This window comes from Ictalurus furcatus, chromosome 1 (assembly GCF_023375685.1).
Source record: "Ictalurus furcatus strain D&B chromosome 1, Billie_1.0, whole genome shotgun sequence".
Lineage (NCBI taxonomy): Eukaryota > Metazoa > Chordata > Actinopteri > Siluriformes > Ictaluridae > Ictalurus > Ictalurus furcatus.
In genome coordinates, this window is record NC_071255.1 from 7063612 (window position 1) to 7080532 (window position 16921).

A 16921-nucleotide genomic window follows, 5' to 3' on the forward strand; every position below is an offset into this window, starting at 1 on the left:
CATAATGTCAACCTTTATGGACGGCGTCCAAGAAAAAGAACCTTGCTTGAATATTGGGAGCACAATGTTTGGTCAGATGAGATCATGATGAATTTGTGAATACATAGTCCTGACAGTGAAGCACGGAGCTGGGAGTGTGATGATACTGTATGGGGCTGCATGAGTGCAAAAGATGTTGGGGAGATGACATTTATAGGTGGCGCCATGAATGCCTGTGGACATACCAAAATGACTCCCAGTCTCCAGAAGCTTGGCAGAAGAGGAACATTCTGGCAGGATAATGATCCCAAAGCGCACTTTTAAAATCACACAAGAGTTTCTACAGAAGAAAAAAGTGAAAACTATGACCTGGCCAATTATGTCACCTGACTTGAATCCAATTGTGACAAGAAAAAGGTATAGCAACATAACCTCTCCAGCAAAGAGCAGCTGAAAAACTTGCCTCTGAAGAATGGCAGAATATCTCTCCAGAAATTTGTGTATCACTGGTATCCTCCATGCCGAGGAGGATTGAGTTTGTTATGATAAATAAAGGTCCTATGAAGTACTGAAAAAAAAAATAAAAGATTTGAATCTCAGTAATGAAAAAGAGTTCCTACTGTAGGGCCTGTATTTTTAATATAGTAAATCAAAACTGTTTAATTTTACATACGCGCAAATAACATACTGTTCAACTTTGTAACTAGTGCAATAACTGTAAGGTGAAACACTTTTGAATCGTTTGACATTTACGTGACAGCTTTGTCAAGCTGACTTCCAGTTCTAGTCCGAGTTGTACTGCCGACTTCGCTAAACGCACAGGATTTGATAAAAACGCGACAGCAAAAGGCCAGAGTATTTTTCTTTGGTAAATTATCAGGATGATAAGAGACTGCTTCGCTTTAGGCAGTCACCGGATGCACAGATTGCAGTGCAAAACAATTGTACTTCATTTTACTGAGATAAACACACCAAAACAAGATTACTGGAACAACTAAAAGAATCAAATGTTAAAAAAAAAATTAAAACGTACCACCTGATAATATAACTCAGAAGTAAGTAAGTACTATTAACATGAAGGATTAATGAGAAGTCTCTATTTCATAATCAGACTAGCTTTATTTTTTCCCCCTCAGTTAAATAATGTACAAGACTGGTGCAACACACATGATCTAATGTGGATATGTATGCTGTATTTCCACTGATTTATGTACTGCATGCATGTTACATGATGGCCCCAACTGTATAAGAGTGGCTAGCGAGGCAACACAGCCATGTTTAACAGGGTATTTAGTAGTCTATCAAAAGACTTGCCAAGACTATGGCATGGCTGGTCAGAAAAGATGAGACTTGTATGAAGGATCAGTGTGATGGTATACTGTAATAATTAAATCTGAAATAGTTGGACTTTTTATATGACTTTTTCAGATGATGACAAACAAATCAGTTCAGTAATGGCTTTATCCTGCTCAGGGTTGCGGTGAAACACTAGAGGTGGGAATACACCCTGGATGGGATGTCAGCCTATCACGAAGCACCATGTACAGTACAAATTTAAAACAAACCAAAACAAGGAAAAACATACCAGGCAAAAATCTGAGAAAACGTATTTCTACTGTTAAAGTTGAAGACCAATTGATGGCGCCTTAAATGCACATTACCTGTTGGCGGGTCCAGACTTTTATTTCTATTCTACATTTTATAAGGGATGACTTTAAGGAGTTAAGAATCCAATCAAAATGTTAAAAACAGTAATGTACATTTTAGCTAATCAAATAATTTTATGTTTGCACTGTTGTTGTAGTGGTACATATTTTAAGCAGATAGTGATTTTCTCCAAACCGTGATATTGGCTTATCATACTGTGAATTTTCCATACTTTTCCACACCCCAAATGAAAAAAGTAAAACAAACAAAAAGACATTCAAATAAATTTATTCACAGATTTAAAATGATTCACACAACACAACTGTACAGACAGAAAAAAACTAACTAATTTTAAGCCATTAAAATATATATTATATATATATATATTATGCATGTAGTTATTATAGTTGTTAGATGAAGCAAACATACTGGACAATTTTAGCAAAAAATATTTATATAACACAAATAAATATCTTCTGGTCTGAAAAGTGAGAGGACTACCACACATTTTTTGGAAAATAGTAAAGTATTACTGTTACTGTCAGATCTTCATCCTCTTAAGCTGCTTATTGTTTGCAGTTCGCTCTGACATTCATGTAGACTTTATCAGCTGTGAAAGCATGCATATACATGTTAATGTCACTAATGTCACAAATAGAGAACATATGGAACTGGGTAAAATGGACATTAGAAGAAACAATTTTCAGGATTTACCCTTTTCCTTCTTGATTCTACGCTTACTAGCACAGTAATATGTAGCCGCGACAATCAGTATTGTAAGTGTGATGTCACCAAGAACCACACCTGCCAGCATACCTGGAGCTATCCGGTAGCATGAACCCTTTTCTGGAAAATGGATAAAAACATCACCTCATCTATTAAAATCTACTGCTGCAATATAAAGTGTGTAAGAAAGAACATTGAGAGCAACACTGTTGTTGGAGTTTAGTAACTTACAAGCTAAAGCTTACCTGTCTCTTCTGCACTGATCATGGCTTATGACAGAAAGGAGAACAAGAATGTGAAAGATAAAACAATTAATGAGTCAAATTTAATCAGTCAAAACTTGCTGAACCCTCCCCCAATTTAATTAGTAAGTTCCTTTGTACAAGGATTAGTTTCTTAGTAGTCACTACTATTCTTAGTTTCTTTGTAGTCAGTACAATTATTTACACCTACACACGTGTATATGTATTCATACTGTCAAGTATCCAGGGTTATACACACACATTACAGTCAACACAACCTGAAATAAAATAGGTTACTGAACTGCTTTTAAAGTTGAAAAAAATTTTTTATTGCCATTTAACAGGAAATCATCAGTTACAGATGACAAAACTGGCTCAAAAATTACAGCAGCACTGTTTTTAATGGGTTTAAATTTTCGGAATTGTAGGTTGGGACTACAGAAGCACATGGACATAAAATATATATGAATTAACACAAATACACATGGTTTTAAACAATCGCCACATGATGTTCCTAAATAACCTCTCATGTATGAAGTGGAATAAGTTACTCAGACGGTTACAAAGTGGAAAAACACAGTGTGTTAGCACAGGAAATCAGCAGACCAAGCAAACACAGCTATGGTGGTCTCGCTTCGTACATGGGTATGAGTCTGAGGTGTGAAAAAAAAAAATAACGCACTTACCTAAACATGAAAAGAAAAGATACAAAGGAAAGCCCTGGTTTGTCATTTCCTGTAAAGATGGCTGTTGACTTACTTTCACCTGCACAGGAATAACAAACCGACAGTTTACAAAAACAGTTTATAAAAATCATTGAACTTGACGAGCAACAGCCTAATACCTATATGTCTGAGTCTAGCTACCTTTGAACTCAAAACATTACCACACTATGGACATGTAAATGATGTCATTTCTGAAATCCTTTGGATTTGTTAAGAGTTTTAGACAGACATCAATTCTCTTGAAGAGGGCTAAACTAGAACATTTCCAGAGCAAACTAGCGGAGTATCTAAAGACCTAAAAAAAAAGGTGTGTTTGACCCAATATAAACCATGTTAAGTTCAAATTCATTAAAAATGGTGGTCTTTAAATCCTCCTTGTCAGCCATCTCTGAAAGAAACAGATAATTCACTGCCATTTGTACTAAATCAGCTCCTGTCGATCAGTCATGCCCGTATCTCTATACTGCCGTAAAACCACAGACAAGGGATGGTATTCGTGTTATGTGCCACATGTACTGCAAACACTCAATTCTCCAATATTATTTAATCTAGGTGAGGTTATGTTAGACCAGAGTAAGGTGTATGAAGTGAACTAAGGTAATTTGTGACAATGTCTTTAATGCTTTCTATATCTGATTGTTTATTAGGGCAGTTACAGGATAACACTCAGGAATTTGCATCCAAATTCAACATGCTATGTCAGAACATTACTTTGTTTACATAAAAGACCTAGGTGCCTTTTTTTTTGTCACAAGAACCCGTTTGCTACGAACAGCTACGTACAGGCTGGTGGTGACAGGTTGTTTGAACAGCACAGTGTATCTGAAACCTTTCATCCCTTCAATATATTTCCATCATGGCCAGGCTAATAAATACAGTTCTGAAAGTGAAAAGAGGCGAAACACTTAAACTAGCAACTCAATGTATTGATTAGGCCAGAATGTACTACATTATAACGTCTTAATGTTTTTCTTTTAGGTAAAAAGTAAAATTACTTATCTTTTTTAAAAAAAATAAAATAAAATAAAAAAAAACAACCCCTTGTGTATTTTCACTCACAGTTTAATTAATGAATCAATATTTCAAAATACAAAGTGTAAAAATACAGGAAACAAAGTATGTCTTCTGAGTCACCGTTTTAATAACTATGTTGATTATCTGTCCTGAGCTAAGTATCACCTGCATTCACCCCATGCCCTCTTATGAGAAGCTACTCATTACAAACTGTATTATTTAAATAAATGCGCCTGTATTACTATAATTGTGTTACCTCATCATTAGAAAAAGCAGAGTTTGTTCTGTTACTTACAAACAATGATAGTACAAGGCAGTGTCTATCTGCTTAAAGACTGCATGTTGGCTAGCATAATGTGCCCTGAATAAAAGTTTCAAAGCTAAAAACATTTCCACCAAAAAAAAAAACTGTGTTTCTACCAACATCTGCAAATGACTGCAAATAGGTAGGCTATGTTGGTCCAATATAAATGTAAAACTCCTTCAGGCTGGCAGAGAAAAGTAAATAAGGCTTACCGAAAACAGGAACAACCCGCCTAAAGATCATACAGTCAGCAGGATGAGAGGCAGTTGTTCTCCTTTCCCCTGTACAAGGTTTTGTGGGTGGAGGCTGTTAGTATATGGAACATAAGACTGTGCCTGACATTATCATTATTAAACAAGAGGTAAGGGGTGGAGGTGGGGGTTTCTGACTCTACCCAATTCAACCAAGTTTTTCCTTCATACTCATACTGGGCTATTTTTTCTATTAGATGGTTCATAAGAGACACATGGTAATGTAATGGAACTGCAGTTAATGCAATCTTGTGAACTGTTTTGTGGAAGGTGCCGTGGAGCGTGACCATGGGGAGGCAATTCTGATCTCCCACTACCCGTTTTCAGTTTTCTGACTCCCCCCCCCCCCATTTGAATATGATATGATTTATTATTAAATCATATTCAAATGCACATACAAAAGGTTACATGGTGAGGTACATTTGGTACATATATACAGTACTGTGCAAACGTCTTAGGCACCCTATTTTGTTTAGTACAAACTTTGTTATAGATTTTTATTTGATGACTTCTACATTATCGAGTCAGTACAAAAATATGTTAGACTTCCAAACATTAGTTTTCCAGCGCAAAAGTATCTGTTACAGAAAAAATGTTTGTATGTCAGTAAAGAAAACATTAAGAGGTAAGAGACACTTTTCAGACCAAAAAAAAGACACAATGAAGGCTGCTGGACATTGCTGCAAAAAAGAAGCGAGTGCGACAGTCAAAGTCTCCATGGCTGAACCGTGGCTGGTTCTGTAAGATGCTCAATAAAACTTACAGCTCATTTCCCTATAAAACTGCACTAATTCTACCCAAGACTACTTTTTTTTTAAAAGCAATAGTAATACTACACAAGTATTATTATTATTATTAATGTAAAAGTTAGTTATTAGTGGCATAGCTTAAAACCATTTTCCTTGCCACACTTTTCACTTGTCAGTTTTCACCCCCATAATGTAAAGGTGCTAAAGAATCTAAATGTTCCTGTCGATGGCCGTGGGCAAGGTTTTGCAGTGCATGCCTGGAGCACAACTGAATGAGGGTGCTATTTTTTTTCCAGTACTCTACAGATTTTAAAATGAACCATAGGAAAAACAGCTCATATGGTACCTAAAGTGGAAAAAAAAAACCAATACTAAAATATGTATCTACTTGTAGTTAAATAAACATGTCTGAAGCATTAGATGAATACTGAAATTACATGCATATTTACAACATGGGCAATTACACCAAAACTTTACGTATTAAAAAATAATAATAATAATTTTAAAAAAGCTTAAATGGTCTCACCTTGTCTTTTGTGTGTCTTGAACACCATGTGTTCTCCTTTTCAGATCAGCCCTCGCAATTGCAAAACTAGAATTCAACAGAACTCACTGTCCTTCCTCTGAAATAGGAAGTATGTTAAGTAAAAACCCTTGTTCTGAAAATTGGATTCTACTTTCAAAAATATTTGTTCAAAAGCAATAGAGCTTGGGGGCTGATGGCAAAACTGAAGTTTGTACCTGTGTGATAGTATCATCAGAAGTCACTGGTCTGATTACTGTCACTGCCCCATGAGCAATGTGAAGGGTCCTGCTGGCAGCCCCCCATCCTCCACGGCCAGGCTCCACAGGACTCTAGTGGTAGTGTGCACTGTTTACAGCCCTACTCACAAGGTAAATGGTTTTACTTTGGCACCTTCTAAGAACCCGAGCTCATGACTGTCCATTTAAGGCTGGCACAAGACCTATTATTTGGGTACCTTGTCAATGAGCTAAGCTGTAACAATTTGAGGGTGCCACATGGCTGGTCCATTTGGCTCTGCTGGTTTATTTGTTATTGAAATCGATGCTTTTCTCTCTATGGATTCTTTGGCTATGAGCAGAAACAGCAACCCAGGCAGGTTTTACAGGGTTGAGTTGAATGTTCTGCATTAATTTGATTGGTAGAGAGTCAACTTGCCTAGGTATCCCACTATCAGAAGTGAGTTTCCAATCACCTTCGTCAAAGAGGGGTCAATAGCTGCAGATCGTCGTAGGGCAATTGTTCCAATGCACGATGGGCGAGACGATATTGTAAGACCTCACGAGAATGTCATCAGTGCATCTGCATTCTGTGCTTGGGCAATTCACCAGAGCCATCAAGAGATGATAAATGGAGATGATGGGAGCCTATCGCTAGCTTTGGAGGACAGGGTACCCATAGCTCTGACTGTAGTCACAAGCTGTTAATCTGTTAGTTATATAGCTGAAAAGGTGCACATGAAGTCTGACATGTATAACAGTATATGACCATTTCTCAACATTATTTGTATCATACGATATTATATGGTCATTTTGTTAATTTGTCTCAAAATTATCTTGGCCAAAAAGTGTGAAGCCTATTCAATGAGAGCTGCTATACTATATATATATAGTAATATTATATATAATAAATGCTATACTATTCACCAGCCACTTTATTAAGAACACCTCTACATCTGCTCTTTCATGTTGACTTTGCCATGACGTGATTGTTTCTGACGACTAAGCTGAATTTGAGTACTTCAGAAACTGCTGATCTCCTGGAACTTTCATACACAGCAGTCTATAGAGTTCATGCAGAATTGAGAGGAAAACAAAACCTATCCAGCGTGCAGCGACGCTGTGGGCGGAAACGGCTTGTTGATATGAGAGGACAGTAAAACTCCACTTGAAAAACAACGACTGGGTAAACACCATATTCACAGCTTACTGGTGTTTTGGAATGGTCTTTCACGACATGGGATAGCATGTTAACAAGAAACTGGTTCACAATAAGACATTCGTAAAACACACTAGATGGGTCAAATCTGTGGACACCCAACCATCACACTCAACTCCAAAGTTGGGTTCTCCGTTGCTGGAACAAGTTTGGGCCTCTTAGTTCCAGTGAAGGGAAACTGTAATACCACAGCAAACAAAGATTCTATACAATCGTATGCTTGTAAATGGTTTTGTAAACAATAAATAAAACAACAATGCAAAACTAGAATGTTTGATTGCATTTTTATTCCCGTCCCCAAACAATAAAAGCTAGCCTAATTTTTAAATGCTAATCATAACTAAACAAATACATCCATCATGAACACCACTCTTGATTGTGTTGTTATAATGAAAAAAATGTCTAAAAAAGGTTTCAAAGAAAATAGAACATAAAATCAGTTCAGCTTGATTTGAACCTGAAGATAATCATCTGTTAAAAGCCGTGTACAATATCGATTAAATGCAAGGTCCTGATCTTCATACACAGCAGAGAAAACAAAACATACCAGTACTCATTTGTGCAAATTATCTGCAGGATCAGTAAACAATTTTGTTATATTCAGTGTTTCATTCATATGAATACACATAACCAGTCTTTTTTTTTTGTTTACTCCAATAATATTGGATTTAATAGAAAGATTCCCTATGTTTAAATTAAAAGGAAGAGAAAACGGAAGGAATGAAGGAAGGAAGACTATGAAAGCTGTTCAGAGTCATCTTTTTCTTCTTCTTTTTTTTTTAAAAATGTTCTTACAGTAAAATTAACCTGAACCATTCATTCAAGTTTAAAAATCCAAGACCTAGGAAGTAGCGAGGACAGAAGAGACTGAATGCACCTCAGTGTGTTGGTCCAAATCTTTTTCTAAAATAATTTTCCCACAAATTTCACACTGCACTATTTCGGATTCATCACCGTACTCCGACTGTGCACTATACAGACAAAAGTCTTCCTCCTGAGGGGGTTGGTCTGTCTTTTGTACACTGTTCTTTGACGATAACTCATCCGGGTTTAAGGAGAACTTGGATGATGAATGAATCGATGATTGTGGGATTTGATCCTGTTTAGGCTGTGTTTTAACTGGTGAACTGTCAAGCATCACTGCTGAAGAATCAACGTCAGGACAAGGAGGCTGCATATTTACAGCACTAAGACTAAGGCTGTCTCTCTCTGTGTTTGTTGTGCCATCACTGCTCTTTTCAAGCGAGGGGTTACTGTTTTCCAGCCTCAACCCTCCCTGCTTTTCATCATCTGCTTTCACCTCTGCATTGTCTGATGCTGCACTGGTCAAGCTTGATGGAGTTTCTGCCTTCTTGTCAACACAAACATTTTTCTTCATCACGTTCAAGATTTGTAGGATCTCCATGCTTGACAAAATGGTCTTTTTCTGCTCATTCTTCGCATTCAACTGTGGAATGTGCGTTATCGCCACTTGTTCCTTTTCCTTTTTCACGACGTATATTTTAGTTACTGAACCAGATGTGCATGGACCAGATGTCAAAGGTATCAGAATGTTTGAGCCAGGCACGGGGCTAGCCATGTCTTTTAACAGTACTGTTTTGCCAGACTCTTTGCGTACAGAACATTTATTAGGGGGTAATGGAATGTGAATGACCTGTGGAGCCGACAGGCATTTCTTTGAGACATCTGAATTAAGCTTTTGAGGATTCTGGATGCTTTTGGATGCAGATGTAGAGGGTACAGGCAAAATCATAACCAGGGGTATAGGAGAAACGGGCTCTTTATTCAGAGTGAATGTAGACTGAACTTCGGCAGGTTTTGTTTGGTCACTTACTACGGCAGTTGGATGCATGTGCACAAGCTGTTTTATAGTTTGAATTTCCTTGCTTTTAGGAATGGTGACGGCTTCCTTCTTCAGTGAGTTTGGCTTTTGCTTCTTTGGGACAATCTGCAAAAACATTGTTATAAAGGTTTGTTTAGTTTTTGAGAGTGCATTTCATCACTAAACACAAGACATTTGGGATCTGAAATAAAAGTAGTAGGGACGACCCTCATGGATGGAAGCCTTTGGTTGATCTTGGTCTATTTTTCTGACTCTGGCTTTTTCCATTTCTTCTTTTTTGATCTTTTTTTAAATTTAATATCATCGTTCATGTGTTAAGATTCCTTTCATTCAGCTCTCAACATCGTGTCTGGTTGGCAGGCTGCTGTTCGTGGTGGTAGTACTAATCAAGGGTACTTCTGATACTTTTCACCAAGTTCTCACTAAGCAGAAGTGCTAACTGTTCAGAAAACCTCACTGTACTTTGGATGGCAGGAACATTGATCCTTATTCATCAAAGATGGAGACAAATCTGAGCACAAAATACAAATTGTATTCAAATATTCAAATATTGTATGCAAATTCCATTACAGTTTCCTTGTTTACCAATTTCATCTTTGATTTATCTGTAGAATCAAAATCACCTCTGACTGGAGTGAGTGTGCGCACATTTGAGAGTAATATTTTATTTCAATAATCAAAATCAATGATATAATTAGATTCATTATTGTGCGTGGTAAATAATTATTGTGTGTGGTGCAGATGAAGGTCAACTTTATCAACTCGTCAGTCAGTGAAGATGGACCATAACGTTCGGACCTGGACGTAGAGTAATGGACAGGCCCTATAAACTCTGTTTATATAAAATAAATATAAAATGGATGAATCCTTGGCTCATCTGCATTTCAAATTATTTCACACCCGAGATTTCATCACAGCAAGTGAACTCTGTATTAATATGGCATGTTTAAAAAACAAACAAACAAACCCCTTTACACTAATGACTAGTGGACACAATATTCAAAATTTCAGAAATGCTGTGCTGCTCACACTACATGAGTTTTATCACTTGCAACCTGTTGTTGAGGCTCGCATTAGATCCCAAGTGAAACACACGAGGGGCCTGTACCATGAAGCTAGTTGAACAAACTCAGGGTTATGGGATTAGTTTCGAGTTGACAAAACCAAACCAATCCAATCAGGCTTTATTGGTATCATGATGCTGGTTATCAGCTTTCTGTGTCAACTCAGGCTTTGATCCTTAAGCTATGATTACGCCACGAGCACGTGCACATAAAAGCACGACGTCAGCACCAAACAACCAATAGCGGGTCAACGTGCAAAAAAAAAAAAAAAAAAAGCAGCATACTTCCAGTTGAAAAGGAAGAAATTATTATGTGCAAATATGAGGAATTTAATCCTACACTAGCCTACACAGAAAACACCACCGCTGCAGCTGCCACAGCTCAGGAAAATGTAGTATTTAAAAAAATTTATCAAATTTGTGAAAATATTTTATGGACAGAAATAATGCCACCAGAGCAAGAGCTCTGGCGTGTCAGATTTTAAACGTGCAGATCAAGAAGTTGACAAAGATATGAAATTCCATCTGAGGAAAATAGATATCTTTCATGCGAGTAAGTAACAGGGGAAAACTCTTTCTCTGCGATGTGCTCGTCTTATAATTTGCACTGGGGTGTTGAATTAGTTGCGTCACTTATTATGTCACTTTCCTCACAGCTGATTGGTCCAAGTTGGGTTTGAGTTCTCGTACCTAGAACATAACCTGCCCCACAGCAGGTTAGTCATGGAGGGCAAGTTACTATGGTGATGAACACCATAGTAAAAGCCGAGCCACTTTCATCGTGCTCGACACTTACCTGGCTAGCCACCTAAATCAGCCTCATAGTACAGGCCCCTGATCCCCAAATCCTGCTTTCTCATGAAAATAAACAGACAGCTGTCTATTATGTCATCATCTGCATTGTTTTGTTTTTTTTTACAAAAAAAAAAACAAACGAAAAACAAAACAGAAATAAAAGGAACAACATGAAGGAAGGCTTGTTGTGGGCAGCATGGGTCTGTGGATTCTGGATGTATAATGAGTCATAGTGAAAAGATTGACGTTTGATGTGAACATGTTTACTGACGCTCTGGACCTGTATCTGCACGATTTCACGCATTGTGCCGCTGCCACATGGTTAGCTAATTAAAATAGAAAAATAAAATGGCTTAAAATAATACAAATAATACATAGCCCATTCAAAGAACATAAAACAAATAGAACTGTTGAAACATGATGAACATAATACTGACAATAAATATGATAGCACAATATTAGACTAATATAAAGCATAACCATGTATTATAAAACAACTAATTACTGTTTCAAATCAAATTAATTTGACATTATATAAACAATATTACCTTCATTAATATTAGATATGAATTATCCTTGCATGATATTAACTGTATATTATAAGGAAAAACAAATGTAGTTACCTCTGCTGGATTCGCAAGCCCACAGGTTTTAAGGTGGCTGTCATAAGCCTGTTGATGACAGAAGCCCAGGCCGCACTCTTTGCAGAGGCATGGCCGCTTAGCCGCATGCCCAACCATGTGCGACATGAGCATAATGGATGAACGGAAACCCATCCCACACTCCGAGCACCTCATGACCCTCTGATGCGTCCCCGCGTGCTTCTTCAGTTCCTCTGTACTGTCGAAGACTTGCCCACACTCCATACATCGGATGTCATTTGTCTTTGTGCTAAGAGCCGTCTGATGACCCCAGCAACCCGTGTCCTTCTTGTGCTTCAGGAAGTCCTCTTGACTCTGAAAGACGACGAGGCATGCCTCGCATTGCAACTGCTCCGGTTTGCACTCATGCTTCATGTACTGAGATGATAAACGGAAATGGCGTTTGCAACGTATGCAGGTGTAGGGCAAAAGGCCCAGGTGATGGAAGCTGTGGCGCAGGAGGACGGCTTTTGTAGAGAACGCCAGGCCACAGTCAGTGCAGAGGAAGACGCCTTTATTGTGTCGCTTGAGGTGGTAGAGCATAGAACTGCGATGGCGGAAGCTGCGTTCGCATTTTGGGCACGGGTAGCGTTTTGTGCGCCGCTTGTGCGTTTGCACGTGCTTCTTGCACTCTGCCATGCTGGTGAAAATGCGCTTGCAGAGATCACACTGGTAGAACTTGTCCTCAAAGTGGTTTGTGTCCAGATGCTGCTGCAGGTCCTCCTGGGTTGTAAATTGGGCTGTGCAAATGATGCACTGGATAGGGGGTGCTTTTGCATGGGAGCGCAGGTGCTTACGATAGCTCACTAAGTGGCAGAACTGCTGGGCACATTCAGCGCATTGGTAGAGACGCACACCATTATGCATGTGCAAATGTTCATGTAGGAGGAATGTTGTGGAAAATGTGAGTTTGCACAACTGGCAACGATACTCTTCTGAACCATTTGTATCTGCAGAGACATAATAGAAACCATTTTTAGAGGGGTTTTTTTTTTCTTTTCCATTTGAGGAGGATGTGCAGTAAGGTTTGGCTCCGAGCTAACAAAATCAGTAAATACTCAGACAGTGGTGTTTCCCAAACAAGAGATGTACGTCTTCATTCGAGTTGTTCCAGCTGAGGCTTGCATTCTCTGCTCTCCATTTCAAGCAGCTGGTTCAATCAACGAACGCATCCAAATGGCAAAACCAAATAGTGTAGCCTAACTATTTGTTTCCCAGCTCGGTCTCTGTGTATCTTAAATAAGTTTTGGTATGGGAGAGGAGGTTTTTTGTGACACAATGGACACCATTTGCATTAATGAGAATGGCTTATCGCAATATGGCTTATCATTACATCAAACTGTATTTCATTCACAGTCTCGCAAAGCGATACACCTATCGTTTAAACAGTTTACAGCAGATATAAAAAATAATAATAATAATAAAAGGTCTATACACCCCTGTTAAAACTGCAGGATTTCGTGATGTAAAAGAAAAATGAAACCAGGATGAATAATATCAGACCTTTTGCCTTTAATGGTGAGAGCAGAAACAAAACCATGTACAATAACATGGCTGCATAAGTGTGCACATGCCTTAACTAATACTTTGTTAAAGCACATGTTGCATTTTGTAATACAGAGTCTACCAATGTAGCACATCTTTGTTTATTTTATTTATTTATTTATTTTATTTGTATAGCGCTTTTTACAATAGACATTGTCTCAAAGCAGCTTTACAGAAATATCAACATGGTATACAGATATTAAAGGTGCAAATTTATCCCAACTGAGCAAGCCACTGAGTGGCGACGGTGGCAAGGAAAAACTCCCTAAGATGTTTTAAGAGGAAGAAACCTTGAGAGGAACCCGACTCAGAAGGGAACCCATCCTCATCTTTGTCAATTTTATTCCACTCATCCTTGCAAAAACTACTACACGACTACCAAATTGTGAGGGGTGCTCATGTGCACAACCCTCTTCAAGTCATTCCACGTGTTTTTGGGATTTGGGGCTCGGGCTGAGCCGTTTGAAACATTAATCCCTCCATCTTGAGTAGAGTAGGTATGGTGTTCTTTGGGTGATGAGCAGTCTTATTTTTGTGTCAAAGATGCCCAAAAAAGTTCTACCTTGGTCTCATCAGAACACAACACATTTTGCAACATGGTTTGGGGTGATTCACGTGGGCTTGGAAGTTTTTTTTTTGTTTTGTGAGAAAAGGCTTCCTTCTCTCCTCCCTACTCCATAGCCCAGACGTGAAGAATACATGAATCTGTTCTCACATGCAGGCAGTGACCAGTACTTGACCGATATTCCTGCAGCATCTTCAATGTTGTCATACCTCTCATGGTAGCCTCCCTGTTTTTCTTCTTGTCCTTTCGTTAATTTTTGAGGGACGTCCTGTTCTTGGTAAGGTCACTGTGGTACCCCATTTTCTCCTCTTGTTGAGATGTTGATAGCCTTCACAGTACTCCATGGTACATCTAATGTTTTGGAAATGCTTTTGTACCCCTCTCCTGATTGATACGTTTGGACAATGAGATCTTGTACATGCTTTGGAAGCTCTTTGCAGACTATAGCTTCAGCTTTCAAACTAAGAAGATGAAAAGAATCCTACAAAAGCTTTATTTGAGGTTTATTGAATATGATTGGTTCATTTTGAACACAGTCACATGCCTATTATAATAGAGTGTGTACACTTGCACAATCGGGTTCTTTTGTATGTTTTTATTTGGTTTTACCTTGAATGATATTGGTTGCTGTTTAAGATTTTAAAAAAATGGAGAGAAAAAAAAAGATCTGAAATGATTCATCTTGGTTTCATTTTTTTTTTTTTTACATCACAAAAACCTGCTATTTTAGCAGGGGTGTGTCGACCTTTTATATCCACTGTAGGTATAGTACAGCCTACTTGGTAATGGAAACAAATGTGGGATCACAGATTTGTTACCACCCCACACTGTCTGGAGGGAACATGCTATAAATGAAATTCCACAATCCCACAACGTTAACATTTAGCTTCATTTGATACATACTAAAGCTTCTAGTTCCTGGGAAATTTCATGCTTCTCAACAAAGGTACATTGCAGCTACTGTCATGGACCTGAATTATTATTATTATTATTATTATTTTCTTTCTACTTTGGAGTGTTACAAAATAGATGTGACAGAGCAGGGGTGTCCAATCTTATCAGAAAAGTACCGGTGTGGGTGCAGGTCTTCATTCCACCTAAGCAGAAGCCAAACTTGAGTCTATGGCCAAGCTCAACTGATTAAACAGGTGGAATCAGATGTGGCTCCTGCTTGATTGGAATGAAAACCTGCACCCACACCGGTCCCGTGGACAAGATTGGATGCCCCGGTGATAGATATGACCTAGTCCTTTGAAAGTGCCTTTAATAAAATAAAATAAAAAGGTACAAATGACAGTAATGAGAATACCACAGTGCTGTTGAATTCTCATTCAGACTTGGCAGGTGACATTGATTCGTTTTCTAGAACAGCATGCTCCATCATGTTTTATTTCTTACAGATAGAAAGTAAAGCGTTCAGGGATTCAGCCTTATGATCAACTAAGTTCTCCTGATTTTACAAATATTCAAATTAGGGCAGTCAGTATAAGCACCTAATGAGTTTATAAAGTATTTCTCAATGCAATATATTCAGCATCAATGCAGTATAATGCTATAATTCTTAGGTACGATTGCACAACATCAAAATATCTATTTTCTAAGATCATACCAAGGACAATGCCGAGGCATGTTCAAACACTGTCTGAACACTGTGTGTTTTTACACACACACACACTCACTCACTTACCTAAAGGCATAACATCATCACATTCTTCATCTGCCGTCAAGTCGTCGTCATAATCATCATCCTCCTCCTCCTCTTCTTCCTCCTCCTCCTCCTCATTTTCTTCTTCGTCCCCAGAAACATCACTCATCAGCTTCCTCTGAGCTCCTGTTTCTCGGAGCTCGTCGTTTTCTCTCTGGTCTTTGTGCAACTTCTTCTTTTTATCCTCTCCGTGTTCCTGGTCTGCATTTTCATCGTACCATGGACCACATTTTTTTCTCTTTTCTCCCACATGTCCATTTTCTTTTTCACAAACAGTCTTGCTGCTTTCGCCTGTACTAGTCTCTGTGGAATCTGCATGCACTAAACTGGCATTAACCCCATAGTCTTTATCACCGGGACAGGAGTTTGGACAGACAACAGCAGTGTTGTGACCCACTTTTGTGTCCTCATCCATGAGGTTTTCCACTGGTATGGGACACAACGACGACGCTGTTGTTGTTGTTGTTGTTGTTGTTGTTGATGATGATGATGATGATGATGCATATTCCTGGTCTGAAGTCTGGTGTGTCTCTTTCTGTTTTAAAACCTGAAAATCCCAGCTTGAAAAGCCCAACTCTGTTAGCTGGATGTCAATAGTTAGCTCTGAAGACATGTCTGCCTGATAAAGGAGAAATACCAAAGGACGTCAGGCGCACAAGAGCTTACACTTTCTTTTTGCATGCACTTTCACTTTTTGCAATGTAAAAATGATTATTTATTATTATTATTTACCGTATTCACAGAAACAGGCTGGTGTTGCTGCAAGCAGCTAGCTAACCTTCCTACCAACACGCACCTCTCTGTTTACACGCTTCCGCTTTCACAGGAGAGTAATACAAAAGATATCCGACATTTACTGTCAAAGTGAAGAACTACTTCCAAATACACACAAAAACAACAACATAAACGCTTTCACGGGATAAAAAAAAAAGTGAAGTATCTGCCTATGCTCTCTGCTGTTCTTCGTCTTCTTCTTCCTTGGTGTTTTTGCGATTGGTAGACCAGGTTAAAGTGTAACACCGCCATCTACTGCACTGGAGTGTGGAAGCTTCCGGAATACATACAGCTGCAAGCAGAATTATTCAACTCCCAATGCAAATCAAGTTTATTGTCGAAATGTACAGACTTTCATCTGTGTGCAATGAACAAATCAAACAAATTCAACTG

At 38.4% G+C, this 16921-nt stretch overlaps 2 protein-coding genes across 3 annotated transcripts; both read right to left on the reverse strand.

The window, feature by feature from the left end:
• Positions 1–1372: 1372 nt before the first annotated feature.
• On the reverse strand, positions 1373–6775 carry hcst (hematopoietic cell signal transducer). Its single transcript, XM_053622397.1, has 6 exons — positions 6164–6775; positions 4850–4918; positions 3281–3359; positions 2598–2621; positions 2341–2472; positions 1373–2236 (listed from the first exon to the last, which is right to left on the reverse strand). Exons 3-6 carry the CDS (start codon positions 3324–3326, stop codon positions 2193–2195), a joined length of 246 nt encoding a protein of 81 aa, XP_053478372.1. The 5' UTR covers positions 3327–3359; positions 4850–4918; positions 6164–6775; the 3' UTR covers positions 1373–2192.
• Positions 6776–6985: 210 nt separating this feature from the next.
• On the reverse strand, positions 6986–16725 carry wu:fe05a04 (zinc finger protein Xfin). 2 transcript variants are annotated; one of them, XM_053622373.1, is made up of 4 exons: positions 16551–16725; positions 15737–16373; positions 11922–12889; positions 6986–9545 (listed from the first exon to the last, which is right to left on the reverse strand). In XM_053622373.1, the coding sequence occupies exons 2-4, from the start codon at positions 16365–16367 to the stop codon at positions 8439–8441; spliced, it is 2706 nt and encodes a 901-aa protein (XP_053478348.1). In that variant the 5' UTR covers positions 16368–16373; positions 16551–16725; the 3' UTR covers positions 6986–8438. The 2 variants fall into 2 exon arrangements, with proteins under 2 accessions (XP_053478348.1, XP_053478341.1); XM_053622366.1 differs by having other exon boundaries at positions 16487–16725.
• Between the last annotated feature and the right edge of the window lie 196 nt (positions 16726–16921).

Coding starts and splice junctions, on each gene's coding strand:
- wu:fe05a04 (XM_053622373.1), bottom strand. CDS start 16,367: ATGTCTTCAGAGCTAACTATTGACATCCAGCTAACAGAGTTGGGCTTT. Junction 12,890..15,736: donor TGATGATGTTATGCCTTTAG/GTAAGTGAGTGA, acceptor ATGTCTCTGCAG/ATACAAATGGTTCAGAAGAG. Junction 9,546..11,921: donor GGCTTGCGAATCCAGCAGAG/GTAACTACATTT, acceptor ATGTTTTTGCAG/ATTGTCCCAAAGAAGCAAAA.
- hcst (XM_053622397.1), bottom strand. CDS start 3,326: ATGACAAACCAGGGCTTTCCTTTGTATCTTTTCTTTTCATGTTTAG. Junction 2,473..2,597: donor GATCAGTGCAGAAGAGACAG/GTAAGCTTTAGC, acceptor TCCATTTTCCAG/AAAAGGGTTCATGCTACCGG. Junction 2,237..2,340: donor TAGAATCAAGAAGGAAAAGG/GTAAATCCTGAA, acceptor ATGCTTTCACAG/CTGATAAAGTCTACATGAAT.